Source organism: Ixodes scapularis, unplaced genomic scaffold (assembly GCF_016920785.2).
Source record: "Ixodes scapularis isolate PalLabHiFi unplaced genomic scaffold, ASM1692078v2 PGA_scaffold10__122_contigs__length_95168666, whole genome shotgun sequence".
Classification (NCBI taxonomy): domain Eukaryota; kingdom Metazoa; phylum Arthropoda; class Arachnida; order Ixodida; family Ixodidae; genus Ixodes; species Ixodes scapularis.
Genome location: NW_024609836.1, coordinates 33,341,925 through 33,363,615, shown reverse-complemented (window position 1 = coordinate 33,363,615; position 21,691 = coordinate 33,341,925). Strand labels below are relative to the sequence as shown.

Sequence of the window (21,691 nt, the reverse complement as noted above, 5' to 3'; positions counted from 1 at the left end):
GCGGTGACAGCCGGGTCTCACAGAACGGACTCTGCTTGTGGCGATCGACGCCGCGGGGACTCGCGAGTTCGGCGGCGTCAACGACCTCCGTGGGCTCTACAGCACCGCCAGGTAAGTGGTCGTTTTCCCTTCCGTCGCCGGCTGACACCCGCGCACTTAGCTGCATGGCGAGGTATAACTGGCCCATTGGGGAGAGCCTCAGTGACGGAGACGACGAATGGTCGGATGGGGAAGCGGTTCCGCTGAGTGTTCAGATAGCCCTCGTGAGGAAAAGAACGAAGGAGCTAGACCTGCAGATACAACTCGCAGAGCTCCGGGCGGAGGAGCGGAGAGCAAGAGCTCGGCTCCTGGAGGAGCGCCGAGAAGGGTCGCTGATTAATGCAGCGGCGGGCGCGGAGCCCGAGGCTCACCGCGTGAGCGAAACGGAACCGGACGCACTGGGCGACCCGGAGGCTGCCATGGGGTCCGAGGCCGATTGTGCCGCACAAACGCCGGAGACTGCCATGGAGTCCGAGGGTGATCGCGCTGTCCAGGAGCCGGAGACTGCGGTAGGCTCCGAGGCCAATCGAACCGTACAGGGACCGGAGACTGCGGTGGGGTCTGAGGCCGACCGCGGTGTCGAGGAACAGGACACTGCCGGAGGGTCCGAGGCTGACCGCGCTGTCCAGGAACCGAACCCTGACGGGGGTTCCGAGGCTTATCGCGCTGTCCAGGAACCGGAGACTGCGGTGGGGTCCGGGGCCGATCGTGTCGTTCAGGAACCGGACACTGCGGTGGGGTTCAACGCCGATCGCGATCTCCAAGAAGTAGGGTTTGAGGCCGATCGAGCCGTACCGGGACCGCTGACTGCCGTGGGGTCCGAGGCCGACCGTCCCGTGCTAGGACTGGAGACTGCCGGGGGGCCCGACGCCGATCGCGCTCTCCAGGAACCAGACACGGTCATAGGGTTCGAGGCCGATCGTGCCGTACTGGGACCGCAGACTGCCGTGGGGTCCGACGCCGATCGCGCTCTCCAGGAACCGGACACTGTCGTAGGGTTCGAGGCCGATCGTGCCGTATTGGGACTGGAGACTGCCGGGGGGTCTGAGGGCCATCGGGCCACTTGCCAACCAGGGTCTTCCTACGTCCGGGCAGCTGGAAGGGAGGAGCTCCCGGAGAGCCAGGGGTCGGTCCCGGCACTGGGGAGGCTGGTGGATGCCGATGTCGCGAGGGGGGCCACTGCCGCTGTTCAGATTGGACTTCGGGGTCACCACGACGGGCCTTGTGTTGAGGGTGTGACACAGCGGGTGCCACCAAGCGGGCGGCGCGAGGAGGTACAGGTGCAGGAGCACGAATCGCCGTGGGGCAACAATCTTGGAAGGGGGACGGCGATGGCGCGCCATGGGCGCAAAGTTGATCCTTTCTCTGATGTCTGCGAAGCGATTGCCGAAAGCGCTTCCGTGGAGAGGCCGAGCCGAGCACGCCTTCGTGGGCCTAATGAAGCTCTGGCGAGCTACACTGTTCTCGCGACACTCGACACGGGTGCCCGAGTAAGGGTTGATTGTAGGGTGGCAAGGGAGCGCTTTGTCGCACTCATGCACGTGGTGTCAGCGGGCGTGCTTGTGGGGAAGCGATCACTGCCGCGGCCCTTGTGAGGTGCCATTGAACTCTAACTTGTTGAGTAGCGTTTGCCACACTTTTTGAGTTTTGTTGTGTTTTTGTTTACAGCAACTATTGCGGCGCTTTTGATGTCGTTGGTGCGACCAAGACAGGTCCGCAGAGTCTATAGTTAAGTGGGTGATCAAGGTTTCTGTCTCCACGAGCAGAAAGAAGTGTTGTTCCTGTTTTTAATTTTCATTTAGCAGGTCGTAGTAGAGGAGCGTGGCTGTGTTTTATTTTTCGCTCTCTCTATACGGGAGTGCTGTCAGTTCGGGAGGCAATCACTGCCGCGGTTCTGTGCAATCGAACGTTCCTGCGTTGTTCAGTGTTCACCAAGCGTTTTCAGTCTTTCGTTTGCTGTTGGTTTGCCGGGATTTATTGATGTTTTTGTCTTTTGGTTGCGGAAGCTCTTGCGGCACCAACGGTGTCGTTGTTGCGAGCGGTCCAGGTCCTCGAGAGGCCTGCTGAGAAACGGAGTGTACTAAGAAGTGTTGTCTTTTTTTTTCTCTCAGTTTTATATAGCAATTGGTGCTAGAGGTGCCTGGCTTCGTTATTTCCAGCCATGTGTTTTGTTGTTTTTATTTTTCGCTTCAGTTTAAGCGGGTTGTTTTTGTGTTCTTGTTGGGTTTTCGGCTATCCTGTTTTTGTAACTGCTGGCTAGTCCAGAAGTCCTAGCGCAGTTTTCGGGGGGACGTGTAGGGATGGCCGAAGGGGCTTAGCCGAAAGAGCTCGGGGAATTGGCGGCGCGGTCACCCGAAGCGTCCTTGGGAGGCGCCCGATGTCTTGTCTTTCCCTTTGGCGGCAAGCGGAGGCCAGCTCCCGAAAGTGGAAGCAGATTTCCCCGCGTGGGAAGTAAACAAACCTCTGTTCGCGGGTGGTCGCCCTTGCCGCCGAGGGAATTGGGGAGGCGACCTTGTCGGGGCCATGTCGGCGACTTCGGGGGAGAGAGGGAGGTCTGGCCTCCCTTCGGAATGTCGGTGCGCCTTTTTGGAAAAGTTGAGTCTGAACGAGCCCGTGCGCGGAGCAAGACGTTATTCTCCCGCGGTCCCGAGGGCTCCGCGTATTCTGTCTCGCGAGACAGAGGCCTTGCCGTGCGCGGCAAGGGACTAGGCGCCGAGGCGCTATTGTTGGCGTTGGGTTGCCGCGGCAGCAGCAGCGTGACAATTGTTTGTCCTGTAAAAAGTTGTTCCTTATCTGTAAATATATATTTATTTACTCAACTACCGAGTCGTGAGCGTCACTGAAGCCACCGGAAAGAAGCCACCCTCCAGCCAGCGCAGCACCCCACGATCGACGAGAAACATTACTGACACTTAATGCTTTCCTCAATCAAAATTGACACACCTCGCCCTCGGTTTTTAGTGCGATTGGGAAAAAAGAGATTCGTAAAGCTGTAGCCTAGATACGTCAGTATATTCCGTGTACCAGGTCTCGGAAAACATGATAATGTCGAAATTAACGAACTCAGCAAAACAAATCACTCAAGATCAACACTTCTATTTTTAGCTGATCAAATATTAACACGCAGACAACTAGTCGAAAAAGAAAACTGTTTTTCCAATACATGTTTCAAATTGGGGCCGTAAAACGTAATCTGAGGTTGCCATGAGCAAAAGAAGTGCCCCCCAAAAAATGTGATAACCTGATAGTATATTCTGCTCTGAGTTTCGCTAATAAAGTAAACAATATAGCTGCACATTATGAAAACTGAACTGGCATTTCAAAAATTAGAGGAAGATCTACGGGTGAATCCTGAGAGGCATGACCTTCGGGAAATACCACACGTGTCCCAGTTTGGGGGATGCTAAAGCTGACCCCTTCACCGTTCTGTCTTGGCTTTCGTTTTTGCTTCTTCTACATTTTGCTGCCTCTTTCTGGTTTAGTTACGGGGTCAGCGTGAGCGTTTCCCCAAGGGTCATGCTAATGATTCCCTGATGATCCACCACTCCATCTTTCTTTAGTTTCTACCGCCGAAAAAATGGCTCGCCGAGCACGCTTCGTCCCAGCGTCTGTCGCACGCAGACCTGCGTCGGCTTGCCGCTCCTTGTAAGGCATTTCGCCCAGCCGACCTTGGCGCTGCTTCTCCTCCTCTTTCACCCTCGCCCGCCTTGCGCTGCCTGACGCTGCTTTCGCTGTTCACCGGCTTCTCTTGCGCGCATTGGCTTCCGCCCCGTGACGTCACCTCCCTCTCGCCTTTGTCCGTCACTACTTTCCTCCTCTCTACGCGGCGCGCTTTCCTTTCCAGTGTTTTGTCCGCAGGGGGACGGCGAGAGCTTTTCTCTTTCATGTAGGTACGAATGCTAACGCATTAATAAAGTCGCATATTGTCGAAGTATTACTAAACGATGATGTTTTCAAATAGCTTATCGCTTTCTCGGAATGGCATTAAAAATATTTGTGGCAACACTCGTGGTTTGTGCAATAGTTGCCCGTTTTTTTACGTCATTATTGGCCGCCAAAGCTACATATCTCACATCTAGGTATGCAGCATTTTGTGATCATGCCAGCGGAACCATCGGGTGTGCCACTGAAATACACTTTTATGCCACAACACCTCAAGCGCCTCGGTTACCGAACCCACCTGATTGGAAAGGTACGTAATTATTTCTATATAACGTTTTTAACCTAATAACCGTTGGCAGTGGAAGTTTCCCTTTCCTCCCCCCTTAATTTCTAAAAGTCATAATTGGAGATAATCAAAATGATTTATGGATTAGAGTAACATCGCCAATTGTTCCAAACTGGTTTTTACTTGACAGAGAATTTGTTTATGTTCGCTAAGTTTAAACATCTGAACTCTCGCTCTCCGTTTTCCGACGTTAAGCAAAGAACTATCTTAGCAGCATATTTAAAAGGAATAAGTATATTCTAGTCAACGAATAAATGATATTCAAGCAGAACAGGGCCTTTGTCATCTAAGCTCCTGGGGAGGGGTGCGGACTATAATATATATAATTCAATATGCAGATATATAAGCAAGAAATATTAAAACAAAACAGGTGGTGCATTGAGTGAATAAATAACCATATAACTAAACAATAAAAAAAACAAAAAAAATAAGCTAGACAGATATGCGTTTTTTGTCCGAAGCATAAAGGCCGTCACTATGGCAACGAACACCGATTTTCCAAACGCCGTCTCCTATCCAAAGTTTGATGTTTTTTAATTAGCAGCCGCATACTGTCGGCCCGAAGGCACGCGAACCAGGCGGGGTAGTGGGTTAACACGTTCCCCAGTGATACGGGCCGTCCGAAAAGGTCATTCCGCGTTCGTTGCCATGGTGACGGTGATGAAAGCAGACAGTTTTTTTTCTGTGGAAGAACACTGCAGCACTGCGATACGAGGGGAGTGCTGAGGCGCTTTCCGCATGCTTTTCAAAGGGTGGAACGCGAACAAAAAGAGTACGAAATAAGGACTTAACCCAGAAGGCTGGTTTTATCCAGCACCTCATAACCCGACGAGCCTTGCACGAAAAGCGTATTTTTGAACATCCCGCACCCTATTTCTTTTGTTTTTTTCAAAGCGTACCATGGCCCTCAAGTGTCAAGTACCGAGTCCTTGATAGTAGCAGAATTCTAGTTTACAAATGTAATAATGTTCTCCTAATGTGAATGCGCGGCTGCTAATATTTGTCACATAATTCTTCGGAATCTTGCACCAGACGCAAAATCCTCCCAGAATAAACAAGTACACTGTACTACCATCTGCAGGAGGTTTCACGTACGAGAAACGCCAAGACGAAAGCGTACTAGTCAGAGGAGTGAATCTACTTTTTGATGTAGTATATTTTGTACTCACGATAATAATTTAAGTGGCAGCATTCTCCATGCTCATCGATTGTTAGATTCTGCCCGCGATTTGATTGGCATTGTGATTACGAGAATTCTTTTACCAGCACAATCACACGATCAGATTAACGCAGAATCTGTGTGAAATCACACAGAATTCATACTGATTCACACCAATAATTGAAGAAGAAACAGGACCACGACCAACAAAAAATGATTAACTGCAAACAAGAATATGCTTCCTCAAGTGCATGCTTTTCAATACGATTCAACAATTTCTCAGGAACTAAGAAACGACCTCTCATGCAATTACTTATACTATAGGGGTAAAAGGAACACCAACCATTCCCTAGAAACTAGGGGCCCAACGTTTGAAAACCGTCTTGGTTCTTCTTCATGGGCGGCTATAATTCTTTAAAGTGCTAGAGCAACTTCTTCTACTGTTGGGGTGATATTTTCTTTTTCTTCGGTATGTGGCATAAAGGGTTTACCTATACGGATAATAAAGCGCCCAGGAATTTATTGATATTGCAGGGCCCGCTTGCTCGAGGCCGGTTAACTTTAGCTGCGGCAAATGGTTAACCGCATTTTCATACAAGGAGGAATTTTAGGTCACGTCACCGGCAGAGTAAGGACGGGGGGAAAACATGGCCGTGCCCCTGCGAGCGAGCGTCGCTCGCTTTGGAACTAATATGTCGTAGTAGCTGCAATATCGGGCGCGTTAGTTAGCAATGAATGGTGCGGGAGCCTTCCGCTTTGCCTTACCTCACCTAAGTCGCAAAGCGCGAGTAATGACGTCGCCGCATTTTTAGATAGTCTTTCGATTCTGGTAATTTCTAAGCCTAAATGGGCGCGGTAATTGTCGACATGGCAACATCTTTGGAATACTATATAGACCGATCCCACCAGCCAGTTTGACTACGCCACCGCTGCCGCAATGCATCGAGGAACTTTAGTGCTTCTGCACGTGCGACAACTTCGCTGAAGCTGAGCACGTCTAGAGCATGAGCCGGGACGAGCCGTCCTGTGCACTGCTGCCTGCCTCCTGTGAACTAAAGTTATGGCGGCGTCACGCATGCGCCGAACGCTTGGTGAGATCGGTCTGTTGGATTGCCTTGACTCAATCGTACGGGTATTGATAGCACGCAGACACAGACATTGTTCCAATAGACCTTTTGATAAATTTCCCAAGCACCGGGGTGCATGCTGCGTTCAGGCGTCTGCTGTAGCCTTCTAGCCACCTACTGACAAAACCTGGCAGATCGACACGAGAAGCGGCCGCCGAAAGGGAAAAGGTGGAGCGGTTAAAAACGAATGAGAGGAGAGCCACGTGACTAGCGCCCCGCTGCGCCAAGACGCCGAAACACACTTCTCGCGAGCGAACAAGTGTGTTTCGGGTCCTCGCCGCTGCGAAAGCTGAGCGTTGACGTCCAGGTTCCCAGAGAAATGGCTCTTTGATGCTCTGTGCTACCAGATCCCCGCGCTCTCAATCTGCGACCGGGCACTCTATGGCTCCGTCATCGAACTACCAGCTTTGTGAATATAAAGGAGGCTATGTCTAACACAAATTTTGCCTTGCACGCGCGGTCGTCAAAACTCTATTATAATTATTTACTTCGAATCTTCTATACGGGGAAAGCGGGAACGCACGCGGAGTGTACAATTTAATTTTCACCATTCTCCTCGATGCTTGAGCAGTTTAGTAACAGGTCCATTTTTACTGGAGTCGAATTACACGCTTTTCACTTTGTGATGGTTTGATGTACAGTTTTTACATGCTGGCCAACCATGCTGCCGGAATACCGCCCTCCTTTCACTGTTCACTCCTTTGCAATTGTTTTTAGGACTGCACTCCGTCGTCCTATTGCGAAATCGGAGGGAAATTTAATCGAGGATTGTCTTCACTTCAGACAGCCAAACATTTAGAAATTTTCCAAAGAAGGGCTAAATTAGTTTTATCTTACCAAATATCTGTACCACGATCAACAAACAAAAAGTGTTTTTTAAGCTTGGATGTATGCCGCGCTTTATCCCGGAAACCACTTCAGCACGCGTTCTTGGGTTCCCTTATTTGGGAACATTTGCACGAAATCCACTTTCATTCGCTACAACGAGTGGGTGACACCAGCTACCACCCCATAATAAAACGCGGCGATATCGCTCATCCAGCCTTCGTCAAACTTGGCTCGGTACTTGTAGGTACCCAGCAGGGAAGGGCGGTTATCTTTTTGCAGCGGTTAAACTTAACCGGCTTCGTGCAAACGGGCCCTTGTGTATTTTGAATGTGGCACGATTCAAGAAAAAGTATCTGCCGGGATTACTCGCGACATCAGAGATGCACGTTCTCCTAGTCGAATTTGCGCACGTCGTTTTTGTGTTGGCGAAGCGTTGCGTAGAAGTTTTTTGTTTCGCCGTTGTATGTGGCGGCGCAATCAGAGTAGGGAATTCCGCACTTGACTCCTTGCTTCTCTTCATTAGGGGAGCGATCTTTAGGCCGTGGCATTAGTCGTTCCAGTGTTGACATAAGCTTGTGGGTGAGCTGAATTCCATCTTGTGGCAGCACGTGTTCTAGTGCCTCACATCTACCCTTTATAAAGGGAACGCGGATGCGTGTAGTTTTAGTGTTGTTCTTGAGCGCGCCGATGAGTTCGACCTTGACTTCGGGTAACTCGATAAATAAAGGCCTCGCTAAGCGCGTGCTGACGACAGCATTCACCGAATTTGTTTCGCACCATCAAAAATGTTGCTTGTGGCAGACAATAAGGTACTGAACACGTGGACAGCGCTGTGTCAACGCTCCACTGAATTTGGGAGCCAGCATTAAATCTGCCATGACCATTTTTTTATCACGTTTTTTTTGTCTATCTCGGATAAGCAGATACCCATCGCATTGGAGAGGAGTGTCGATACCACCGATGCTTCGTGACTCGTCAGATTGCTTGCGTCAAACCGGAGGTAACGTCGTGTGTACGTTGACTTCCGGTATACACAAATATTGAGTTCTTCGTATCTTTGTATCGAGGAAAGGCAGTTTGTTCCTGTTCTCCTATTCCACGGTAAAGTAAAAGGCGGGCTCGATAGAGTCGAGGTTTGCGAGAAAGCTGTTTATTTGCGACTTCTTTAAAACACAAAAGCAGTCATTGTCGCAGAGGAGGAGCACTCTAGGGCTTGCAGAAAAGGACTGCTGGGCCTTTCGATGTCTTTCCTGGATATGTCTGCCATTGTAAAGGGAGTAGATGTGCCCATAGGCGGTTCCGCTTCTCAGCTTGAAGTGTTGTCTTTTAAAACTTTAGTACTGTACGTACTGTTGAGGCATAATTCGAGGAGTCGGCACAGTTCATCCACACATAGTTTTGCTCTCTCCGTTCCGGTTCTTATCTCACTGCAGGGCAGTTCTGGACGTGTCAATTTTCAGATGAACAGGAACGCCTGTGAAAAGAGAGACCACGTCGAAAGGCACGAGGGTATTTTCAGCGTTGACTTTTCTTTGCGAAACAAGTTCCACAAAGTGGCGGCGTTACGTACATAGTTTTTTGTTTGTCCAGCGAGAGGAGAAATTGTGCGATGCAGGTAGTTGGATAGCTCTAGAAGCAGCGAGGTCGAGAAGTCTTCTAAGGGCCTCAGAGAAACGTTTAACTTATGAATTTTCAGACAGTCTGTAGAAACCTGGCGCAAATCCGTTCCTGCAGACACCGACTTCGTGAAAAGACTTCAAGAACAGGTGCATCCTTAGCGTCGAGAATAACCTCCGGTAGATACTTTCTATTGACTATTGGAACATTCAAAATACACCGGGCAACTACAATAGTTTCCTTGGCACTCTACCATCCCAATGCATAAACGCTCTACGTCACATAACGAAGAAAAGGAAAATATTACCACCAGCATTGAAGAAGTTGCTGCACTTCAAAGAAGTATAGCCGACCCTGAAGAGGAACCAAGTCGTGTTTGAAACGTTGGGCCAGTGGTTTTAAGGAATTGGTTGGTTTTCCTTTAATTTCTAATTTTTTACGCAACCATACAGATACCTATCAAATCTTCAGCGACAGGTCTTTAAATCGCTATAACGCGTGATGTACTTTAGTGATCCCAGTTCGTCAGTAGCATTGAACTGGCTATATTTACCCCTCGATCAAACCGTGATGTATTTTAGGCAGGTTATTTTCCTCTTTCTAAATTTAAAAATAAATGTATGTATAAGAAATACAGGTAGATAATTTGAATATTCTTAACCTAGTAGGTTTAAAATTAAGCAGGTTAGTAGTAGTGGCCATAGAGTTATTACAATAAACGCTAGAGGCTCAGGTGGCGCTAGTCTGCTGTTACATATTGAAGCAGACAGCAAGCAGTCAGAAATTGACTTCCGGCAATGCATTTCTATGGGAAAAAGTGAGTGCATTTTCTCTCTGCGCTTGATTATCAGAGTAAACATCACGAATAATTTTTACGTACTAGGCACATTGGAACATTTCTCAGTCACGCAGACGAAATAATTGGTCAGTTACGGCGTTTTTATTTGAAATTCGTGGCATGAAAAACGGTGCTAAAACCGCTTCGTACGTGTATTTATGTGCACTGTCGGACACTGTTAGCGCGAACAACGCGTCGACGCTTTCCAGCATGGGGGATATACGTGCCAAACGAACGAAGGATATGTGGAAAACCAAGAGAGACGGCAAGAACTACGCAGTAACACTAGATAAGTAACTTCTTGTGCACGCTTTACTCTTTCTGCTCATGAATATGTGCGAAGATGATTGTTCTGGGTTCAAATCATCACCTGCCGCTCCAAATCTTTGCACATAGGGGGAGCCAGAGAGCAGGTGCCCGATAAAAACTGCCCGAGATAGGAAATAAATATTAAGACTGACCTTTCGTAGCTTACGTGCTTTATTTTTTGCATTCGAATGTTTCTTTAACCGATCGTAAAGATGGACGACGGGGTCATTTTCATCCAATGACAGGACGGGCATATTAGCAATATATAAGCACCACCGAAATGCTAGCAAACCTTTAACACACTCTACATTCATTTGGACCGTTATTTTGCTTAGAATCATCGCTCGCTTTCACATGCCTTCCTTGAAACAGAGATTTGGGCCTGAAATAGAGCGAAGTTTAACATTGTTCAGTGGTACAGAAAAATGCTGTAACTAAATCAATTACACTTTCACAATACCAATGAAGGTACATACTATCTGGTACAGCCGAAATGAGAAAAGTTATTCATGTTATTTTCCGGAGGCTGGAAATGTGGATTGCATGCTGTCTGCTTCAATTTGCAACCGGAAGTCCCGTAGACACTAGCGCCAGCTAAGCCTCCAGCGTTTATTGTAATAACTCTATGGTAGTGGCATAAGACATGTAATAAACATATTTCTTGTTTTTTGCGCTCCGTAAGCTCAATATTGGTTACGAATGAAACAGAATCCCGTTTGAGATACGTTACACTTCAGATAAATAAGAGTTATTTCATGGGTTTGTTTTTTAGACGCCGTACTGAGCTGACACGTGGATTTTTCTCATGTAACATGTGCGCTTCTGATGCCGGGCTGTTTTGAAGTGTGATGCATTCAGGCTTTTTTTAATGTTGCAGAGGTTTTTAAAACAAAACACTCGTTTAAAACTGATGGTGTTAAGAGAACGCAAAATAAATTCATATTACTATTACATTATTAAAATATATTATTTCGTTTAACAAAAATTAATTCCTGCTCTGCGAATAAGCCGAAATATACACGAGCAACTTATATCCCAAAATTATAGCTTCGTACAGACGCTTTATGTGGCTTCCAAAATTTTATTTAGGCCTTGTATGCGAGTAATTTTTTTGCGACTAATGAAAATGTTACAATTTGAAGTTTCTTTCAAAGGCTATTTTAAATATCATTTGGGATTTCTCGCACGAAACGAATAACGGAAACAAAACATCGGGACTTCTTCGTATTTAGAAGTTTTTGAAGGTATTCCAGTTTTAATGTATGGGGGCCCCATTGGCGCCAAACGCTTGTGCATATCATTGCACAGAAGTTGTATTTTTAACGTTTAGGAGTTCAAGGAAAAAATATGAAAATAATTGTGAACTATTGTTTGTTCTAAGAATGTCACTCTATCTGATATCCATCAACCATCATAGATTTAAATGGTTTTGAATGTGACATTGGACTGACTTATAAAATCTCATACGACACTTTTGTGTTGTTTTTTTGTTTTGTTCGTATTATGCTTTGAGCGCCATGTGAAGGCTCCAGTATATTAAAAAAATTCAGGAAATTTCAAAGTATTCCAGCTTAAAATAGCGCTTCACCACCGCTTTTGAGATATGTCATGTCGTGCGGCACATGTCTATCAAATACTGAAATAATTCTTACATTAAACATTTCGTTGCAGTGGCATCTTGGCTACTATGATAGCAAGTATGTACCCGTAAACCGTGGATTTGACACATTTCTTGGATTCCACGGCCCCTCACTGGACTATTACACCCAGAACTTCACTCTTGTATGTTCATATAAAACGTTTAAAAATACAATCAATTATTGCCATTTCTTTTGAGCATACCGTGTAAACAATTTAACGTATGAGAACTAACACTTTGCTTTTATTTCTTCTAGGATAATCATACGGGACATGATTTTTGGAATGGTGACAACATTTACTGGGTCGACAAAGAAAAAAAACAATACTCGACACATTACTACACGCAAAAGACCATAGAACTAATTCAGCGTCATAATAAATCAACGGTGAGGAACGCACAATATACTAATACATAAAAATAAAGATTTCAGTTTAGACAGGTCGTGGCCTGTGGTACACCTTTAATGATAGGTGTACCGCAAGAATATACGCCACATCGATCGTATCTACTATTGTTTTATTGACATCCAAATAATAACGATGCATCGATGTATGAGAAATCTATCATATATGTTATGTTTCTTTAGGCTTCTAATTACAACAATTAGAACAATATTTATTGAATTTGTTCTGCAATTTCAGCCATTGTTCTTGCTCCTAACTCATCAAGCACCTCACGGGAGTGGTGGGCCCACGATTCTCCAAGTTCCAGAAAAGGGCGTTAGGAATTTTTCTTACATTAAAGAGGAAAACAGAACATTATATGCAGGTTCGTATAAAACATCGCATTCTCACGCGTGCGCTCATTAATGTTTCATTTTATGGACGTACATGTAAAAGTTTGTATAACTATTTTCGTGGTTCATTCAAAACTGATGTAGAATACATTTACATTCACCCGACCGTATCTTCTGCACAGACATCTTACGACTTCACAGCGTATAAGTCGTGAGATGGAAAACCAACTAGTTCAAACTGCTGTGTTAACTTCGCAGTCAGTTTATCTTGTGCAGAAGGCATGGAAATGCAATGTTAATTATGCTACTTTCATGTATGCTACTTTCATGTATGTATTAGTTTTATAAGAATAATCGTGGTACATTTGCATGATAAAAAAATGAGGCCCAAAATGTTCACAATATTTCACGTCTTTTATGCTTCTAAGGTATGGTGGACGCACTGGATCAATCTGTGGGTCGCGTTGTGGATGCCCTGCAAAAAGCGGACATGTTAAACAACACGATTATCGTGTTCTGTACGGACAACGGAGCTTTACCCTGGGGATTGCAGTCAAATCGAGGCTATAACTGGCCCCTTAGAGGAGCCAAGTTCACCCTGTATGAAGGTGGTGTTAGGGGCACTGCTTTTATATGGAGTCCTCTTCTCAACAACTCAAGGCGGGTTTCCAGCCAACTAATGCACATTACCGATTGGCTTCCGACATTATACTCTGCAGCGGGTGAGTATTTATGAATTCGGGATGTAACATAAATCTACATTGGTTTCCTTAGGTTTCTAATTTGTACATACTACATAGTAACTTGAGTGTTTGTAATATGAGTCATAAATGAAATATTTGCTGTTTGGTTCTTCAAAAAATGCATATATCGAATTGAATGATTTGAGCTTACATTATGTTTCAAGTCTGGTTTCTAAATTGAGTGTTTACAAAACGTTGCTACGAAAATAAAATAAAACGAAGCAATGTATACAGAAAATGCTTTGTTTCTCGACAGGGATTCAAAACTGGGCGTCTCGCTCTCTAGTCTTATGCTACCACAGCGACATCGAGATAGATTAGACGAGTGTCCTTACAAATGCTATGTACTGTTGTTGCCAAAAGAAGTTACCCCAGTGCATGGAGGGGTCACGTGAATTTTGTGATCAGGTAATCAGAGTTGCTACATCATCACGAAATTAGAGATGTTACGAACATTTTCGAACTGAGGTATGAAATCGACTGGTTGACAATCCTTTGAACTTTTCGCAAATTTTGACAAAGTTCGACTTTTTAAAAAGTGTTTACAACTTCTAATCGAGATTTAGAACTTTACAAAATGCTTATGGTAATTTACCCCGTTATTGATGACTGGAGGACATGGCACTGCGCTCACGAACAACCGTTGCTAGGGTTGTTGTTATAGACAAATGATTGGGGGCTCGACGTGAGTTCAGAATTTGCCTTATATATAGTAAATAATGTATTGCAAGCATTTTGTCTTCTCAATACCTCATTATCAAGACCTTTTCTGTCGTCTCAGTGCCATAAAGCGATAATAAACGCCCGTAATAAAGTCTCACAGCCGGGTTTGCCTTGCTAGCGGACGGCACGATGTCTTCGTAGGTTATGTGGTTCTTTCGGAGGGAGTACGCGACTGTTAAATTAGGTTTATAACGAGAGACGAAACTTCTACTTTTGGGGTAAACTTATTATGGGATTTCTGTAGTGCCCGTGCACAGCTTTAAACGCCGCTCGAGGTACGTCAGCTCACGAACGCCAGCCTGGAGATTATTTCGCAACATTTAGGAATGGTGAAAACATTGTTAAGCCCAATTCCGTAAGACGACGACGTGAAATGTTTCAGCATCGAAGTGCACGTCAGTACACGTTTCAAGAAGTCGTGACGGAACACGACTTCTTGAAATCAGATTTATTTTATCAAAGGAACTGTCTCTAATATATATATATATATATATATATATATATACAGGGTGTTTTTACTTATTCTTTCAGATTTGTTTTAAAAAAAACGTGACAGCTACACTTATGCGGTTTATGCATGAGATTTATACGGCCAAGAGGACATAGTATAGGGTGATAATCGCAACTATTAGTGGGTTAATTAAGTAAATTTGTTATTTAAATTTTTAATTACTGCAAATGGACATATAGTTCCAATAAGAAACTTGCTGAGCATCATCGAAAACCACTAAATCAACGCTTTTTAGAATGATATAACGCCGGGGCAGCATTTTACGGCGCTCTGTAAAAACGCTTCATTTGGTCGCGTTTCTAGATTTCGGTTTCTTATCGGAGCACATCTACGCGCCCGCGGTCCTGCTCCCCAGCGGCTGAGATGTGCAACACATGCGTGCCCTACTTCCTTCTGTTCTACGAGGGAGGCGAGGGGGTGGCTTCGCGCCCCCACCACCGGGGAGCGGGACCGCGGTCGATAGGAGGCGCTCCGATAAGAAACCGAAATCTAGGAACGTGTCCAAATCGAGCGTTTTTGCAGAACGCCGTAAAATACTGCCAAGGCGGTATATCATTCTAAAAAAGTTGATTTAGTGGTTTTCGATGAGATCTCAGCAAGTTCCTAATTGGAACCATATGTCTAATTACACTAATAAAATGTGAATCAACAAATTTGACTTAATTAGCCGACTGAGAAATGCGACTATCTCCCTATACTGTGTTCCCCTGGCCATATAAATCGCCTGCACAAACCGCATGATTGTCGCTTTCACAGAAGAAAGGTCAGGACAGTACACGATGAGAGAGCAAACACACGATTTATAGAGGCCGAGCCGGCCCGTGGGTCCTGGCGCGAGATGGTCGCGCGCGCCACTATCCTGTCGTCGTCGTCACCTTCCTAACAATATATATATATATATATATATATATATATATATATATATATATATAAAGAGAGAGAGAGAAAGAAAGTCAGCTAGATTTTTTTGGGTCAATACTTTAGCTTGGGCGAGCTGGTGAATCAAGCTAGCACTTCATAGCGCACAAAAACAGCACACTATAAAAATACATAAACACAAAGAAACAATTCTCACGCAGCGCTGCGTGAAATTTATTTCTTTCTGTCTATGTATTTTTATAGTATGTCTTTTTTGTGCGCTGGGAAGTGTTAGCAAGATGTTTTTCTCAGTGTGATGGTTACAATCAGGTACGACGCACACCCAGATTGGGAGCGTCGAACACGAAGTTTGGGGTTTCGAACAAATCATGTTGGAGTAAAAATTATTACTCCTTTGTCTCAATACAGAACAACTGCAAACTAAAAAAAAAAAAAAAAAATGGCCTGACGCAGCTTTGATAACATGCTCTAAACAGATACTTCTCTCGGTGTATTTTCGCAGGTCTCCACACGTGTTATGATTTTAGCCAGACAATATCCTGTATCTAACGCAAACGCAAATAGTTTTTATATACCAGAAAAGGTCTTTTAGAGCGCAGCTCTTAGGGGCCCGTTCCCGGCTTGAGCGGCGTCGGCGTCGCCGTCGGCGTCGGCGTAACCAAGGTCATCCCAAGGTCACGTGGCCCCCAAAGTCATCCCAAGGTCACGTGACCCCCAAGGTCACGTGACCCCCCCTGAAGTCACGTGACCCCCCGAGGTCACGTGACCCCCCCAGGTCACGTGACCCCCCCCCCACCCCGAAGTCACGTGACACCCCCAGGTCACGTGACCTCCCCGATGACGTCATCGTCACTGATGACGTCATCGTCACTGATGACGTCATCGTCACTGATGACGTCATCAGTGATGATGACGATGACGATGCGGATGCCGGTGAGGTCATCAGTGACGTCACTGATGACGTCATCAGTGACGATGACGATGACGATGCGGATGCCGGTGACGTCATCAGTGACGATGACGTCATCGGGGAGGTCACGTGACCTCGGCGGGGTCACGTGACCCTGGGGGTGTCACGTGACTTCGGGGGCATCCGCATCGTCATCGTCATCATCACAGATGACGTCATCAGTGACGTCACTGATGACGTCACCGACATCCGCATCGTCGTCGTCATCATCGCTGATGACGTCATCGGAGTCCGCATCGTCATCGTCACTGATGACGTCATCAGAGACGTCACTGATGACATCATCGGCGTCGTCACGTGACCCCCCAAGGTCACGTGACCCCCCCCCAGGTCACTTCACCCCCCAGTACCCTTCCCTCTTCCTCAAGAGCTGCGCTCTAATTCGGTGTTACAGGGAGTTGTAAACGGCTTTCACTTTTTAGATGTACACCCAATAAATACCCAATCAAACTCGTACACGGAAACAATTCAAACCTGCAGACGGCATATTTCATTCATTCTGGATGCCTTCGTCGTCTACAGAAGGTACCTGAGACGTCTCAGGGGCAACAATTTATGTAGCAAGTATTTAAGGGACAGCCCATTCTCGGTAAACTTCTCTCCTGTAAAGGCCCGTTCACACATTTGCGTTCGGAGCGACCACTATACTTACGAACGAATGCAACCGCTGCGACTTCAACGACAACTGTGCGCGACGTGTACACACACATGCAACCACATGCAACCACACGAATCAACAGCCAATAAGAAACGAGCTTCAGCTCTTGCTCCTAGCCAATAGGAAGCAACCCAGCTACGCTTACAAACATGGAGGACGGTTTCGTGCCAGACGCGGGGTAGCGGGGGTGGCGGGGTCCTCACCGGAGCAGCCCGAGGTTTCGGCCACGGCGTACAGTCACAAAGATCTGCTGTGCGCCTACAATATCTGTGTAAAGGCTGGTTCAGACATCTAAAACGAACCCGTTATCCGCGACTGCGTCCGTTGTGACCAGAGCGACCGGAACGATCGCTCTGCGCCGCGCGTACACTCCTGCTACCACTGCAACAAGCGCAGCGGGTCGGCAGCACGGCGACCGCCTCTCCGTTGGCGTCAGCTGTTTCAGCGGTGCCTCCAAAAAGAAGGAGACGCGCTGCCACTCACTTGCGTAACAGAAAATAGACAGACCGTCTTCTATGACCTCAAGCTTTATTACTCTTTTTTTTTAGGATACGCTTGCAGGGTAGTGCATTAAAAAAAGAAAAAGATGCAGTACGCCGTCTTGCACGATCACGACTTTAATGCACGACTTTGCCAACCGTACAAATCTCGCCACACGCCTTTTCTACGATTATAAAAGACGATGTAATCTTAGCAATGATATAGCAACATAGAAATACAAAATGACAGACGATGCGAGCTTTCAGGATTGCTAACCCTAATCACCTTTTTCGGGCGATGAAAACGAGTAAAAAATTCGCATCCTTTGTACGGTACGCACTAGTAATACCTTGAACTTGAGCACACGCAAGGAATGCGCCAAAAAATAAATCCGGGTGATGTTTGAGGACACAAATGCTAAGAAAGCACTACTGTAGTCGAAGTAAACAAACACGACGGCACAGGCGTTTCTGCTGTCTTGAGAGTGCCACCACGAGGTCGCCGCACAAGAAGGTGGATCTTCCCTACTAGTACGTGCTGGGTTATCATAACGACACACGACGAAAATTCACAGTCAAGGATAGCGCTTTTACGGGGAACGATGAGCGTTTACCACGCCGTCCATGTCGACGATCACCACCGACGCCATGTTTGCAAATAGTAGGAGCCTGAACGACCGGCATGCAACATGCGCGACCGAGCTCCTCGACCTGTGATTGGTCTGTCGCTCCCGTCGTTCCCGAACGTAACGAAAAAGTTCAGCCCGGCTCAACTCCTTGCGTTGCGAACGAACACGAACGAAACGACCGTTTGGCGCTTCGTTGCTACGATAACTCGTCGTTCCAACCGGTTGCATTCGTTCGTAAGCGTAGTGGTCGCTCCGAACTCAACTGTGTGAACGGGCCTTAAGTGTAAGATTTAGGTGTCCTATACCTATTCATTTCCGACGTTTAAATTCCGCGCCCAAGTTTTGAACGATGTCATTGTTGTTTGTCGATATCACAGTTTATTTCTTCCGGAAATGTACTTTTTAGTGAGCGTGCCCTTGCTTTGAACTGTTGTTGCGCGTTAGGAAAACGAGCATGTTGATATTCAAACGTTGCAGAAACCTCAACGTGCGAAGCTTTGTGGTGGGCGAGCGCGTTATAGGAACCGTCCCCGTCACTGTTCGTGGCAGATTATTTTTGAGGGTAATGGAAATATCGTCTTTGCGCTTTGCCTGGCAATTAGTGCTCCAAAAAAGGGAGCCGCGCAAGGTGACCGTCAAGAGCAGTGTTCACAGCATTGATGTCTTCGTGCCACAGGCTCGCAACTCGCTGCTCACCGTCTCGATTTTAGTGTGTTGCAACAAGTGATCCAACTGCTCTATGGTTATTTGATAGGAAGTTTGTTACCGCAGGCTATCATGCGGTGTAGCATTACAATAGAAAGCTCGCACTGAGCCTTTGAAGGACCATTTTGAGCGCGCGCCAGGAGCGTTGCCGTGCTCACGGTAGCCAACGGTAGCGCGCGGTAACGCTATGCTAAAACTTCTTATGAACAGACTTGGTGTGTTTAGGGGTTTTATTTATTGCTCTAACAAAAATAAATAGTTCAATACTATACCCCACATTTTTTGTACCGTGTTATTTGCAACGTCGCGGCCCCTCTCGCCAAAACTGCCAGTCTAAGCTGTCGTCACGAATGGCTGGCTAACACAAGCGCTTGAAAAACTTTGATCATTTCTTATTTGCTTTGGAATTACCTGAAAGCAAGTACGCGTATTCTGTCTTTTGAAAGGGCTTGGAATAAATGGTCATGTTTCTTGTAACGGCCTAAAAACACGAACTCATTCCCGAAGTGTAGTGCTCGACATACCGTTGCGCGACCAGTTTTGTCCTACTTAGGGCAACGAACAGACCTTTCGTAGACCGTACGCTACAGCTCTGCATTACTAGCGGGAGCGTTGGCCGTCACGTGGAGCACAGATTGAGCTGGCGAACACAAGACCAGAAATCTGCAGCGTATGCGATATACGAAACTTCAGGGCGTCACTAAACGCCCTCAAAGATGGCGTCCAGTGCCGCGATAATTGAGAGGGAGTCGGAAAAAAACTAAACATATTTTAAAGATAAATTTCAGATCACGCTTTTAGTGTCATATGAAAACGTTAAGAATACCTTTATTTTAGCTTTTTTGTTCTTGTTATATTCAATCACACATATACATGTACCAATAAAATTTTGCCATCCTGCGGCCGCAAGAAATGTGAAATATCGTAATGACGCGAAGCCGAAGCGCTACGGAAAATAAAGACAAGTTTTCTTGCTAGAGGCACTCCCCGAACTAGGCCCAAAATTATAACATATTTTGTAGTAAATGTATAGGCGCCGCCGTCGTGGTACGGTCGGGACTAAACATTTAGCACAAAAAATTGTAAACGACCGCACAAAGTGTCCTGTGATTGGCAGCGGTAGCTGCTGCATTGCGGAAAGGCACGTTGAAGGAGATTTGCCTTCAGTCTGTGTGCTGTACAATGTTTGCAATGTGTTCTTTTCACTCAGTGGAATTCATGTAGGAGACATTTTGGTGTATTTTATGAAGACTAAACCAAACGAATAAAATTCTTAATTGTTTAAAGCAAGTCAAGCATTTCTTTTTGTATTTTCCCAATTAACTAATTAATTAAGAATAATCAATGATCTTTTCAAATATTCACTCAAGAACAGAAGTTCCAATGACAGCGCGGTAAGGCATCCTCAGAAACATCCAAATGGGACTTCATTTGTGTTTCCAATACTAACTCCTACCGCTGTTAGTAAGGCAACACCCCGAGAACCAGATTGCCTTGCGGTAGCCATTTTTGTAGTACTGGGAAGGGCAGCCGACAACAGCCGCTTTCCAGGCGTGCTTTTAAAACACCTCTACACTTTTGCAGGCTTTCACCGACCGTGCATAAGTGCGCGCAAGGTGTCTTTTTTTTATGGTTTAGATCGATCACTGCCTGCCGCAGCTCTCCTGATGCCAAAATTGGGGAACGGTAGAACCGCTCTCTATTTTGGTACGTTCGTGACAATGCAACCCCGCGTTCCAGTTCCGTCCCAATTTCGTGGATGACTTATGATGATCTCCTTTAGCGGCGATTGTACAACACTGGGTGTCTGATTGCAGCTTCCATGGGAATTGCTTCTTTCAGGAGGAAATGTGTACGACCTCGGAAGTATTGATGGAGTCGATATGTGGGGTGCATTACGTACAGGAACTGAATCCAGGCGTACAGCTGTGGTGCACAACATCAATGGCAGATTAAACTACTCTGCTATTCGGGATGGCGATTACAAACTGATTGACGGAACATACAACGAAAGCCTATTTGACCAGAGATTTGAGAGTGTTGGAGGCAAGCGCCCGTACGATGACCTTGACATATTGATGAATAACTCCATGGCTGCCAACGCGTTGAGAGCCTTTTATAAACGGAAGCATCTGAAGTATCGTGAAAACTGGAGAAGAGACGCCAAAATTGACTGCGGTAACAAAACCTCAACTGTGGACATTCATCAGGGGAGATTCTACTTGTTTAACATAAAGGAAGATCCCTGCGAAACGAACAATTTGGTAAAGAAGCCAGAACTGGTAAGTAAGCTTTATAGTTATAGAGTGACAATAGTACTCGGAGTAAAAAATGGTTCATAAAAATGGGGGGGGGGGGGGGGGATTGTTGACTGAATTATATTTGTTGCTTTTCTTCACAACACACATTACATTACAACTTTTCGGAGGAAACGGTAGTTTGAAATCCTTGGGCTGCTCTCTTAAAAACGGGAAAGATGTAGAATAAATGGACACCAGGGCCCGTTTGCTCGAAGCGCTAACCGCGGCTAAAGTTAGCCGCAGTACCTAGGAGAGGGATTTTGAGATCACGTGACTGGCTCGGTAGGGATGCGGGGAAACATGGCGGTGCGCCAGTGAGTGAGCGCCGGTCGCTTTGGAACTAATGTGTCGTTGCAGCTGCAATATCGGGCGCGTTAGTCAGCAATGAATAATGCAGGAGGATTTCGCTTTGCCTTACCTCACTTAAACCGCAAGGCATGGGCAATGATATCGCCGCATTTTTTAGATAGTGTTTCGATTCTGGGCATTCCTAAGCCTAAATGAACGCGATAATTGTCGGCATGGCAACGTCTTTGGAAAGCGGATTGTTGATAGCACACAAAAGCAGACA

At 46.2% G+C, this 21,691-nt stretch overlaps 1 protein-coding gene across 1 annotated transcript in view; it reads left to right on the top strand.

Moving 5' to 3' along the window:
- The window catches only part of LOC121834759 (arylsulfatase B-like), a 35,775-nt gene extending 14,613 nt beyond the window's left edge, over positions 1 to 21,162 (top strand). Inside the window, exons 3-8 of the mRNA XM_042288520.1 lie at positions 4,119 to 4,231; positions 11,817 to 11,927; positions 12,041 to 12,172; positions 12,429 to 12,555; positions 12,952 to 13,245; positions 20,663 to 21,162. Coding sequence (XP_042144454.1) covers positions 4,119 to 4,231; positions 11,817 to 11,927; positions 12,041 to 12,172; positions 12,429 to 12,555; positions 12,952 to 13,245; positions 20,663 to 21,162 — 1,277 coding nt within the window. The remainder of the gene's footprint in view (positions 1 to 4,118; positions 4,232 to 11,816; positions 11,928 to 12,040; positions 12,173 to 12,428; positions 12,556 to 12,951; positions 13,246 to 20,662) is intronic.
- The last annotated feature ends 529 nt before the right edge of the window (positions 21,163 to 21,691 follow it).